We start from the raw sequence: 12,536 nt of genomic DNA, 5'->3' as shown, positions 1-12,536 counted from the left end.
CTCTGGCAACACCAAGTGCTGCTGCTGCTGGGCACAGCTCCTGTGCCAGCACTGATCTGCCCCAGCTCTGCACACAGACATTACTGCTGCAGCTCTAGAGAAGGGAACAAAAGGGGCATCTCTAGAGAAAACTTTTCTGGGACAGAGATCCTTTAGCTCATTTAAGCTACCAAGAGGGCAGCCCCTTACTGGCACTCTTTGCCCACAGTAGAGCAGGAATAAAGCACAATGAGAAATCATGACATTTCTCTTAGGCTATATTAAAAAAGGAAATCTGAGGACAAAAAACCCTTAACAAAAGCACCGGGAGAAACAAAGATGACTTTTATTACAACTAATTTGCAGAAATTGGTGAGCAGTTTAATGCTTCTGACATTGCCCAGTCATCAGTCTCCACACTTCTGCTTTGAGCTCCTGATTTCTCAGGCTGTAGATGAGGGGGTTCAGGGCTGGAGGCACCACTGAGTACAGAACTGACAGTGCCAGATCCAGGGATGGGGAGGATATGGAGGGGGGCTTCAGGTAGGCAAACACTGCAGTGCTGAGAAATAGGGAGAGCACAGCCAGGTGAGGGAGGCAGGTGGAAAAGGCTTTGTGCCCTCCCTGCTCAGAGGGGATCCTCAGCACAGCCCTGAAGATCTGCACATAGGAGAAAACAATGAACACAAAACAGCTAAAATCTAAACAAATACTAACACCAAGAAGCCCAAGTTCCCTGAGGTAGGATTTGGAGCAGGAGAGCTTGAGGATGTGTGGGATTTCACAGAAGAACTGGCCCAGGGCATTGCCATGGCACAGGGGCAGGGAAAATGTTGTGGCTGTGTGCAGCAGTGAATAGAGAAAGCCACTGGCCCAGGCAGCTGCTGCCATGTGGGCACAAGCTCTGCTGCCCAGGAGGGTCCTGTAGTGCAGGGGTTTGCAGATGGACACGTAGCGGTCGTAGCACATGATGGTCAGGAGGGAAAACTCTGCACCAAAAAAGAAGACCAGCAGAAACACGTGTGCAGCACATCCTGCATAGGAGATGTTCCTGGTGTTCCAGAGGGAATTGTGCATGGCTTTGGGCACAGTGGTGCAGATGCAGCCCAGGTCAGTGAGGGCCAGGTTGAGCAGGAAGAAGAACATGGGGGTGTGCAGGTGGTGGCCGCAGGCTACGGCGCTGATGATGAGGCCGTTGCCCAGGAGGGCAGCCAGGGAGATGCCCAGGAAGAGGCAGAAGTGCAGGAGCTGCAGCTGCCGCGTGTCTGCCAGTGCCAGCAGGAGGAAGTGGCTGATGGAGCTGCTGTTGGACATTTGCTGTGACTTGGCACTGGATTCTGTCATGGAGAAAAAGACAGTGAAGTTTTAGAGGAGATACATATAATCAAAATCAAATGCACTTCTCATCCATCCTCTCCTGTAACACTCACACAGCCTTTTGTGTTTAAGTATTCTAGGCTTTTGTTTTATGTCCTCATATGTCTCATGGTAGTTTTGGATTTTATAATCTCTCAGCATTTCTGCTAACTCTAAGGGCAACAGAGATATTCCTGTGAGGAAAAGTAACGAGTGGAGAGGGAAGGAAGATGATCTGTAGTTCTGAGCTATTCAGAGTTTCTCTGGACTTTTATCTATTTCTGGTAAAGGGTGATCACTCTCCCATGTTTCCCTTAAAAACCACCAGGTGCTGCTGAGAACAGAAGGATCCACACAGCCCAGCCACACATTCATAGCCAAACACTCATGTAGTTAATTTCACCACCCCAACAGCATTTTCACTGTCATAACATATCTACCTTTCCCTGTGGGTATTTTAAGTGACACAAAGATGTTCTAGGACAAGCTGGCATCCTGGAGGAGAGCTCCCAGCTTGGAAGGAAATCTCAGGGAGACTTCCAAGTATCCCAATGATGACATTGGATTCAGGGAGATCCCGCTCCTTCCCTGGCTGCACTGACAGCATTTCCCACAGCCAGGCACTGGGACAACATCACCCTGAGCCAGCTGTGCCCCCTCCCAGAGCCCCCAGTGCCAGGCAGCTGCTCCCAGCCCTGTGCTCTGCAGAGGGAACTGGGCCCGGGGCTGCAGAGCTGCCCCACAGCTCTGCTGCAGCTCTGCCTGCACAGGAGAGGCTTCACGCCTTGGACTCCCAGCTATGAGGACAGAGGCTTGGCTGGGGCAGGAGGGAGGGGGTTTGTTCAGAGGGAGGGGCTGCACTGCGGGGGATCCTATGGAGATCTCTAAACTCTGCCTGCCAAAACATTTCAGAGTTTTGTTTACTCTCATTCCCTGATCTCTCTGTGTCCTGGGGATTTTCCTCCTGCAAGAGTTCCAGTGCCTGATGTCTCCCTGCCAGCACTCACAGACCCCACATCTCTGTGCACCCTCCTTGGCCCTACAGAACCCTGCCTGTTTTAGGGCACTGGCTGGGGCAGGTTCTGTTTGCAGCTTGGAAAAAAGACAGGTCAGATTGAACCTGATGGGTCTAGCAAAGGGAATGCTGGTGCTGTCCATGGGCAGAGGAGTGGCTGAAAGCACATCAGGAATCTCCTGTGAACCTACTGATCACTAAATATAGCAGTTAGCATGTTTCAGGCATTTGCCAAAACTCATAATAGCTTTAATATTTATCCGCCCCTCCCTGCAATTGTCCAATAGTAGGAAACCGAAAAAAAGTCATAGGAAATTTCTTCAGTTTTATCAAAATTCCTGTCTTGGAAATATTCTATGATTTATCAGAAACCCTCATCATGTCAGAGCTTCATAAGCATTTCACCTCCCCTGCACTAGAAATACTCAGACAGTTGTACTCACAGAGTCTGTAGGCATTGGGATGTTCCAGCTTTAGGAGATCACTCCAGGAGGTGCAGCTGCATTGTCCTGCGGCCAGAGGCTTCCTGTGTCAAGGGCTGGGAGTGATTCTGCCCCAGTCACTTCTGAGCATCTTCCCAGCCCTGACTGATTGAAGCTCTCTGTGCCTCTGTGCTGTGCCCGGGGTGGCTGCAGGCAGTGCCCCAACCCTGCTGGGCTGGGAGAAGAGCTGCTCATCAAGAGAAATGTATTTTTGAAGTTCTTCTTGGCTGCCAGGGGCTCCCTTTGTGCCAGGAGCCCAGCCGAGCTCAGCAGCACAACAAAGAACAAGGTTCTTTAATGACCCTCTTGGGGGTTGTTCTAAAATCCTGAACATCAGTCCCTGAAAGGGAGCTGAAGAAACCCCTCAAGAACTCCAAGGCAGAATCGAACTCCAAAGTTTCTTGAAGTTTTAATGGGTCCCACTGAGGGACAAAACTAAGAAAGCGTCCCCAGGTTCCAGTTAGAGCAGGAAATTGGAGGCAGAGATGACAGGTGGGGACAAAGGGAAGCCAAGCCTTGGTGCCCTGGGGCACAGCAGGGTCTGTGCCACCAAGGGCTGTGAGGAGTCACCTTGTCCTGAGCCACTGGCACAGCCCCAGCAAGGCTGGGCACTGTCACCCCTTGTCCTGCCCTCAGCATCTCCCCACATCCCAGTGGCCTCAGGGATCTGCTGGGACCAGTCCCTGGGGAGCCTTGGTCAGGAATGGCCCTGGGGGCTCCTTCATGCTCCCAGGGACTGCAGGTTTTTCAGAGGACTTTGGGTTTTGCTTTTGCCTTGGAGTATCTAAGATCTTTGTGCAATCATGGCCTCCAATTATCTGCTTTAATTAGTCCCTTGAGAGACTGTCAATAACAACACTTAGTGGGGCTCATTAATGCTTCAAGGTACTTCAGCTTTTTAAGGTACTTGGAGTTTCCCATTTGACACCAACTCTTTTAGTAGTTTGTGCAATCATGGCCCTGATAATCTGCTTTAATCAGTCCCTTGAGTATTTTGTATTGACATAGAGTGGGGCTCATTAATACTTAGAGATACTCAAGGTTTCAAAGGTACTTTGGATTTTCCTTTCCTCTCTGAGTCTCTGAGACATTTTTGGGCAATCATGTCCTCCAATTCTCTCCTCCAAGGAGTCCATGAGGAGCCTGTGTTGGGGATGGACCTCAGTGGGACCCATTAATGCTTTGAGACACTTTGGGTTTTCTTCTCACTTGGACTCCTGGAAAGGTTTGTGCAATCTTCTCGCAGGCCCTGAAATTCAAGGGCTCAGCAGCAAATGCACCATGGGGCTCATTGGGATCAAGTAAGTCCTGACAAATCATGGATCTGCCTTGATTTCCCTCTGGTCTGGTGCAGTTCATCAGGAAGTTTTCCTACTATCGCTATGGAGAAATAATTCAAAGAGCTTCTTAGCTCTTCAATAATTTATTATTATTGCAAAGGGTATGTTTTATTCCTGTTCTCTTTAAAGCAGGGGTGATTGCAGCATTCTGTGATTGATATTGATGCAGGGTTTCTCTTCAGGAAGTCTGGCCTGCTCAGAGAAGCTGTGTCTTGAGGTCTGACCCAGTGTGGACAGCCTTGCTCCACATTCTCCAACATCATCCTGTCTGGAATCTGCTCTGCTTGGAGAACTGGCTTCACTCAGGAAAGAGGGGTTTTCCTGGTTCTTTTGAAGCCATCTGAAATTCCTAACTTTCCACACTGAAAAGAGACACACTCCTCAGGTGTGTGCCAGCCCAAGGTGCCACCAATGAGGTTCCCCTTTCCCAAGGCAGAGCCATGCAAGGAATGTTTGAGACCTTTGGACTCCTTGGTTCCCTGAGGCCTTGCAGTGTCACCAAGGCCCCTTGGTTCCATGAGGTTCTGTACTGTCACAGTGGAGATTTGGGTCCATGGAGCCCCACGGTGTCACAATGCTCTTTTTGTTTCCATGGGCCTTGATCTGTCACAATGGACCCTTGTTTCCATGAGGTTCATTGGTGTCACCATGGTCTCCTGGGTTCCAGGAAGCATCACAATGTCACAATGGACCCCTGGTTCCATCAGGTTCCTGCAGCAGGACTTCCCCTGTGGCCCAGCAGAGCTCATCTGTTCTGTCCATCAGCTGGGGCCATAACTCAGGGCATCTTCCCCCTCTCAGCAATTGCTGAGATAACCCAGGCTGGACATCTGTCCTGTCCTGAGTTCTCTCCAGTGCCAGGGAGGTGGAATTCCCAGCTGACCATGAACATCTTGCCTTGAGAGCAGACTGAAGGGAGATAAGCCTTGAATTTCTGAGTGACACACACTTCACTCTACAAACTATAAAAGACACACAAAACTTTCACAAAGCAGAATTTTTTTGCATAGTCCTTGCAAATGTGTAGGGCTTTTCCCTCATGTTTGGATGCATCTTGGTGGTTACTTTTCTGGAAGCTGAGTGAAAGGGCTCCATGTGCCCTCTCTCATCAATTTGGTGCTAAGTTACATTGACTCTGATCTCTGCCTTGTCTGCAATAGCTGTAATAGAGGTAACTTTATTGTGCACTGTGTTTTTATCTACCTATACTTCTTTCATTTATCCTGTGAATTAAGCAGTCTGTGTAAATGCTCTTGTCATTTAATCTTGAGTACATTCAGTAAATAATTCATTTTATAATTGACCTAATCAACCATTTTAAAGAACTTGGGAGCAAGATCAATTTGGTGTGCATGTCGCTTGAAACAAAGCTACTGCCAGAAACCTGAGCATAAGGCAGGACTTGTCTCTGCTTTCACTCCATTTCTAACATATTTCATTTAAAAAAAAAGAGAGAGAAGATACTTTTCCCCATTTATTCTTTTCGTGTTTATACACTGATATCAACAATCTCCAGTTGACATTGATCCCAAGCACCACCTAATACAGTCTGAATAAATATGAAAATCAAGACCCTTTATGGCTGAAAATCAATCAGACTCTGTCCCTACCCCCACCCCACCAATTCCCTCATCCAACCCCTGGGACTCAGAGCAGCCTTGTGCAAATCTGAGCTCTTCCACTCCAGGCTCTGAAGCAAAAATCAAAGGGTTAAGAGCTTAGCAGAAGGATAGAAGCTATACATATAATGATTAGAGTAGAAGCAATATATAAAGAGGCTGAGCCAGTAGAGCTAAGACAATAAATCACTTGCTTGGCTTTGTTGTGTCAGGATGGGTGGATGGGATATTGTTAAAGTGAAGAAACCGTAACTGCACCTGGGCCCCAAAACCAGCCAGAACCAGGCTGGGGAGCTTGAGCTATGACCAAGGGGCCCGAGAGCCCAGCAACTAGACAAAGGTGAAAAGTTGAAGGCGAGGAAGACTCCCTGACTTCATCATTAGCAGACCGCTGACCCATTTCAAACACCCACTGACCCATTTGAAGGAAGGAACTGTGCAAGCGTAAAAGGACTTTGAGCTAGTTTTAATATGAGCGAGCCTAGGCTGGGTTAGATAATTCTTATGTATAGGTGTATTGGGTAATTCTATGAATATGTAAGACCTTTGTGGATAAAAGAAGGCAAGAGCCCTGTGTACTTTGCACATCCCTATGGGAGATTTATTCCGGGTGTGCCCAGCATCATAATAAACATGCCATTTTCTAAATTTAACTGGTTAGAGTCTTTGTTTCTGCATCACTTTGGTGACCACAGCAGGACTCCTCTGTTTGGCTGCAAGAGCAGTCCGTGATGTGAATGTCTCTGGCACCACTGGGACCTTCCTGGAGGGACCTCTGCTCCCGAGCTGCTCATTGCAGGGACAGACAAGACCTGTTGCTGAACTGCAGACAAAACTGTATGTTTAAAATTATATTGGGTAGCCTGTAAGACGTACGTGTGGCTAAAAGGCAGCTGATAAGTCACTGAAGGTGTTCTGCGCTCAGCACAAGGCTGTGCAGTTTTGCTTGCAGGCATCAGGAGGGTGCAGTGGCCACAGAAAGGGTTTGTTGTGTCAGGGGACCCACCAGCAGTTCTAGGGGTGAACTGGACAAATCCCTGTTATTGCTGATATTTTTGTTGCTGCTATGTTAATCGTTGTTATTTTGACTATGACCTGACTGTGTGAGTGACTGTGTGTGATTGGTGAGATGCACTTAGCACCAATCAAGTGGGAGCTGGGATCGGCGTTTTTGATTTTGGGCAACCAGAACCGCTGGAGAAGGGCGAAGCGATTGGGGTGACCATTTAAAATGGCTGTATACTGTGTGCTGTGTTGAAGAGAGGTGAATACTTTGACCCTTGATAAAGAGATACCCTTCCCCGCAGTGATTTTAACTTTGGGATTCGGGTTGTGCGTGGGGAATTCCTGTTTAGGGGACGGCATTCCCTGTAATACCGGGTGTTCAGGTTTAACCGGTCCCCTGCCGCCGCTGGTCATTGTGTATTTTAGAGTAATTTTGCAATCTTGTGACAAAAGTTACAATTGCAGCAAGCTGGTAATTCTGCCCTGTGTTTCCTGTGTTGTTCCTCGGGCTGTGTTGTTGGCTGTGCTGTTGCAGTTTGCTGATAGAAGTGGCTGCTGAAGCTCGAGCCCAAGCTGGAGGAGCCCGGCTGTCCAGGCAGGCTCTGTCTAGATGGTTTCAGCTTGAGCCAGGAGAGTTTTTGAATACAGAGGGGAACTGGACTGCTGTGGGGTGAAAGGATGGTGTAAGCCTGGTAAGAGAAATTACAGGAATTTCCATCCTGCAGTGCTGTGTCCCTGAACCTTGGGAATTCAAGATATAAGGGTGTGGTATTTGTGGACTGTCAGAGTTACAGCATGGTGATTTTAAATCGTTGCTAGAAGAATAGAAGGAGGAGTTCCCCCCTCCCTCAGTTGTTTGGACTGGATCCTTGGGTATTTGTGAATCCAGTGGACTATTGGCTAAAAAGAGGAAATTATCAAGTTTATCTGGAAGGAATATATAGAACTTCAGCAGGGAGGTTGGTAGCTTTGGACTGGGAACAGCCTGTGCAAGAAAGTCTGGTCATTCAAGAAAGAAGAAGTGGAAGTGCTTTTTTTTCTGGGTATTACAAGGCTTTTGAGGCTTCTAGAAGTTGGCACTCTGCATGGTTACTGTTACAGCACAGCACTTGTGAAAAACATTAGTATTGTTCTTCTGAGAGAGATCAAGGTCTATGCCCTCAGTGTAAATGGAGACAATCTAACCAAGCTTATTCTGAACCTAAGTTTCTAAAGTTTGTGTGTGGAAAATCACATTCAAGACCTGCAACTTGGGCGTGTGTGTTGGAGCAAGATTGGGAAAGGACTGTGAGGCTGTGTGGAGAGAGATTTGGGTGAAAACAGTATAAGACAAGAAGGAGAATATAATGGGTACTAGTCAAAGCAAGGCTAGTCCTTTCGGCTGTATTTTGACACACTGGAAAGAGTTAGTAGGGTATTGGGGCACTAAGAATAAGTGAAATTTAATCAAATTTTGTAAAGGAATCGTCGTCCCTTTGTAAGCTGGAAGAAGGTCTCAGATGGCCACTGGCTGGAACTTTAGACTATGAGATTTTATTGCAGCTGATGTTATTTTAAAGGAGAGAACAAAAATGGGAGGAGGTGACATATGCAGGTATGTTTTTCTCTCTCAGGAATCATCCTGACTGGCAAAGAGATTGCGGCATCAGACCCCCTCTGATCCCTTGGTATTGTCCCTTGAAAAGGACAGTAAGGCTAATAGGGGAAATCCTAAGTGATGCTGCAGTGTGTGCTCAATAAACCAACACTGTACTCATTCTGATAAGGTTCATCAAACAGAGGAACAAGAAGAGGAACTAATTGACCTGTACAGAACCCCCTGAAAAGACAGAAGAAAAGGAAGATACAAACAGATCCTTATTAACTCCTATCACTACTTCTGCCCCCTCAAGGAAGAACCCACCTCTGTCCTGGCAGTACGGATGTGTCAACTCAGGGAGAAAAATGCTAACCAAGGGAGCCACACTAAAGTGAAGGTAGCCTCAACCTCCCATGATCAAGGTGCAGGGTATTGCAGAAGGGAGGATGATCTGTCAGATCCCCTGGAAGGAACCTCCACTATGTATGCCCAGGAAAGAAATAATAACCAGGGGTAGAGGGGCCCTGCCTCCAGCCAGGGAGAGGCATGGGATGACAGGATCTATTGGATAGTGTGGGTGTGATGGCCTGGCACATCAAAGCCACAGGAACACTGAGTGCTAGTTGATACTGGTTCACAATGCACCCTGATACCATCAGAACATGTGGGGAAAGAACCTGTTTCCTTGTTGGGGTGAGGGGGGGATCACAGGAATTCACTTTGCTGGAAACTGAGATTAGCCTGACAGGGAAGGGGAGGCAGAAACATCCAATTGTAACTGACCCAGGGGCACCGTGCATTCTAGGCATATTTATTACCTGTCACTGTCCATTCCCCGCTTGGTATTAAAATCAGTTGCACACTCATTGTGGTTGCATAGTGTTCCCTTGGTATTGGGTCGGTGGTTTTTTAAATGGGTTGGAGGGTTTCAGGGAAGGAAGTAAGGACTGTCTACATGGCTCTAAACTTTTTAACTCTCTCCTGTCACTATGACTACCTGATTTGTTAATCCCTTCATTCTGGTCTTTGTTAGTTTAATTGTCAAAATTTATGATGTATGGGTCTCCCCTGGCTGGCTCAGAGTATTTTCTAATGTATATCAGTTTTCAATTAAATGCTTCCATATATGTATTTTGGCTGGTTCTGAATGTTAAATAATCAATCCTTATCAACTTCTAATCCCTGTACTAAGATATATATCTTTTTAGGTTACATTCCTAATCTCTAGCTTCTAAACCTTCTAAGATATCCCATAACTTATTTCCTCAAACACAGAATTATTTAAGCTGTAACAGAATGCTATGGTTCAGTGGAATCCCACTTTGGGCCATGGTTGCCTGGTCAAGATGGATGGTTTTTTCAACAGGAAAGAAAAGTGAGAAGTCCAAGTGTTTTGGAAGAAGATGAGAGATAGCCACCCTTGGGCCAAGCCATCCTGACCTGTCTCTCCTGACACCTTTCACTTGGGAGAAATCCTTGGACATAGGGATTTTTGGAGGTGGAATCTCAATTTTGCTTGTGGGTGCCTGGAATGGAAGAAGAGTTCTTTTTGTGTGGAAGGAAAGCACAGAGCCCCAGTGTTTCCAAAGGCACATGAGAACCAGCCCTCAGGAAGCCAAGGCCAGCCAGAATTGTCAGTCATGGCAGCTTTTGTCTGGGAGCTGTCCATGGATATAGGGAATTTTGGAGGTGGATTCCCCATATTGGCCATGGGCACCAGGAGGACAAGGACAGTTCTTTTCCACAGTAAAGAAAGCCCAGAGCACCAGAGTTTCAGTCGCAGATGAGAAGCAGCCCTCAAGATGCCAAAGTCAGCCAGACCTGTCAGGTGCCCCCAGGACCCCTAGCCAGCCAGACCTGTTCCCTGTTCCCTTGGTTCCATGAGACCCCACACTGCCACAATATTCTCCTTGCTTCTGTAGTGTCACAAAGGCCTATTGCTTCCATAAGGTCTGGTTTGCCCGGGGCTGAGTTTGGCTGTGGCCCAGCTCCATCCTCCTGCGGGGCTCAGGGCCTGTTCCCGGCCATGGCCAGCCCTGCCCGGCCTCTCTGCTGGCCCAGAGCCCGGCAGAGCCCGGGGCAGGGCTGTCAGTGCAGGCCCACAGGTGCCACGGGCTGTGCAGGAGCTGGCAGAGGCTGCCCAGCAGGGAGGCCATGGGGCACAGAGCCCCAGGGCTGCTGTGGGCACCATGGCACAGGGGCCGTTCCCACCCGCAATGCTCCTGTCCTGGGCTGGGCCTGCACAGGGGCTGTGCCACCATGGCTGGGGCAGCAAGCTGTAAAGGGAGGCCAGGGTGGAAAGTCCCTCGGCAGAACCTTGTGGAGGAGGCTCTTTTCAGTGGCTCCACAGCTCAGAAGTCCAACAGGGAGGAAAAGCCACAGAGATTTTGCACAATGAGCGTGATCATTTTAACCTCATTGCCTTGGGCTGCTCCAGGCTCCTTCTGGAGGACATGTTGCATCACAGCTCTGCCCTGGGAAGGAAATTCTTTTCTCTTGATAGCAAGCCTGTACTTCCTTATATGTTGACAATTGGTCCTTTCTTCCTAGTGATTCAATTGCATCTTTTGTTGCATCAGGCCCAGCTTTGTCACAAGAGAGCCTTGGTTCCATGAGACTCCAGTGCATCACAATGGTCTCTTGGATTCCATGAGGCTCCGCTGTGTCACAGTGGAGCCTTTGTGCCATGAGTTTCCACTGCAGCACAATGGTCTCCAGTATTCCATGAGGCCACGCTGCAAAAAAATGGACACATGAATGCATACGTTTCCATTCCATTACTATTGTCTCTTGCATTCCATGAGGCCCTGCAGTGTCACTAAGGAGCCTTTGTCCCACATTTTTCCATTGTGTCACAATGGTCTCCTGTGCTCTATGAGGCTGCAACATGAAACAGTGGACATTTGCTTCCATGTGATTCCACAGAGTTACAATGGTCTCCTGGGTTCCATGAGTCCCCGCTGTTTTTACAATTAACATTTGGTTCCCCAAGATCCCATGGCGTCACTGTGCTCTCCTGTCATTCACAAGGCTGTGCTGTGTCACAATGGACACTTGTTTCCTCAAAGACTGGAAATGTCCCAGTGGCACTGGGTTGTCATCAGGCTACGCTTTGTCACAGTGAGGCTTTGGTCCCATGAGAATCCATGGTGTCACAATGTTCGCCTTAGTTTTATGAGAGTCTGATATGTTGACAATTGACCCCTGATTCCTTGAGGTTCCATTGCATCAGAGTGGTCTCCTTGGTTCCATCAGGCCCAGCTTTGCCACAATGCAGCTTTGGCTCCATGTGTTTCCAGTGCATCACAATGGTCTCTTCAATTCCATGTGGCCCTGCTGTGTCACAGTAGAGCCTTTGTGCCATGAGTTTTGATTGCGGCACAATGGTCTCCTGGGTTCCATGAGAGCGCACAGTGAGAGTGGACACTTGATTCCAAGAGTTTCCAATCCATCACAGTGGTCTCTTGGATTCCATGAGGCCCTGCAGTGTCACTATGGAGCCATTGTTCCGTGTGTTATCATGGTGACACAATGGTCTCCAGCGCTCTATGAGGCTGCGCCATGCAACTGTGAACACTTGGTTCCATGAAATTCCACATTGTCACTGTCAGGAAAACCCCTAAACGCCAGAAGTTTATGTCCAAAAAGGAAACAGAGCACACCTTCAACTTTATTTGAATAAAGGGAGAGAGTTCACCAGGGCACACACCCTTGGGTTTTTCTCTCTCGAGGTTTCATGGGGTGCAGCCTCCTTGTATCCTAAACTCCCAACCGCACCTTGCCCTCTTCCTTTCCCCACAGGCTCAGGTAATAGGAAGGTACAGCCTTCCTGACCCACCTACACCATATCCCCCCTTGAGCCTGGCATTTCCCTGCTAAGTTTAGAAGTTCAGCCTTGCACAGACCCTTGCCTGTTTCAGGAGCCGAGGTGTCTGGGCCCCGTAACAAACGCGCTGCCCAAAGTCAGTAGAAACCTTATTACCCATTTCACAGACCTTAACACCCATGCCTTCACCCATCAAATGATTTGTAAAGACATTAGTACACATCTTTCCTCTCACGTTGATGTTTCCTGTGCTGGTGACAATCTTTTAAGCCCAGCCTTCGGCCTAACCTCTTTGCTGCTGTAGTTCCATGGACAGAGGTTGTTGTCTCTTCCCC

The 12,536-nt window shown here is 48.2% G+C and overlaps 1 protein-coding gene across 1 annotated transcript; it reads right to left on the bottom strand.

Annotated features, from left to right (window-relative positions):
- Positions 1–360: 360 nt before the first annotated feature.
- On the bottom strand, positions 361–1,323 carry LOC130266887 (olfactory receptor 14A16-like). The gene has a single exon (XM_056516165.1). It carries the CDS (start codon positions 1,321–1,323, stop codon positions 361–363), a length of 963 nt encoding a protein of 320 aa, XP_056372140.1.
- Positions 1,324–12,536: the final 11,213 nt, after the last annotated feature.

Source organism: Oenanthe melanoleuca, unplaced genomic scaffold (genome assembly GCF_029582105.1).
Source record: "Oenanthe melanoleuca isolate GR-GAL-2019-014 unplaced genomic scaffold, OMel1.0 S324, whole genome shotgun sequence".
Lineage (NCBI taxonomy): Eukaryota > Metazoa > Chordata > Aves > Passeriformes > Muscicapidae > Oenanthe > Oenanthe melanoleuca.
Note: the sequence above shows the minus strand (reverse complement) of the source record. Positions and strands in the feature narration are given on the sequence as shown.

Coding starts and splice junctions, on each gene's coding strand:
- LOC130266887 (XM_056516165.1), bottom strand. CDS start 1,323: ATGACAGAATCCAGTGCCAAGTCACAGCAAATGTCCAACAGCAGCTCC.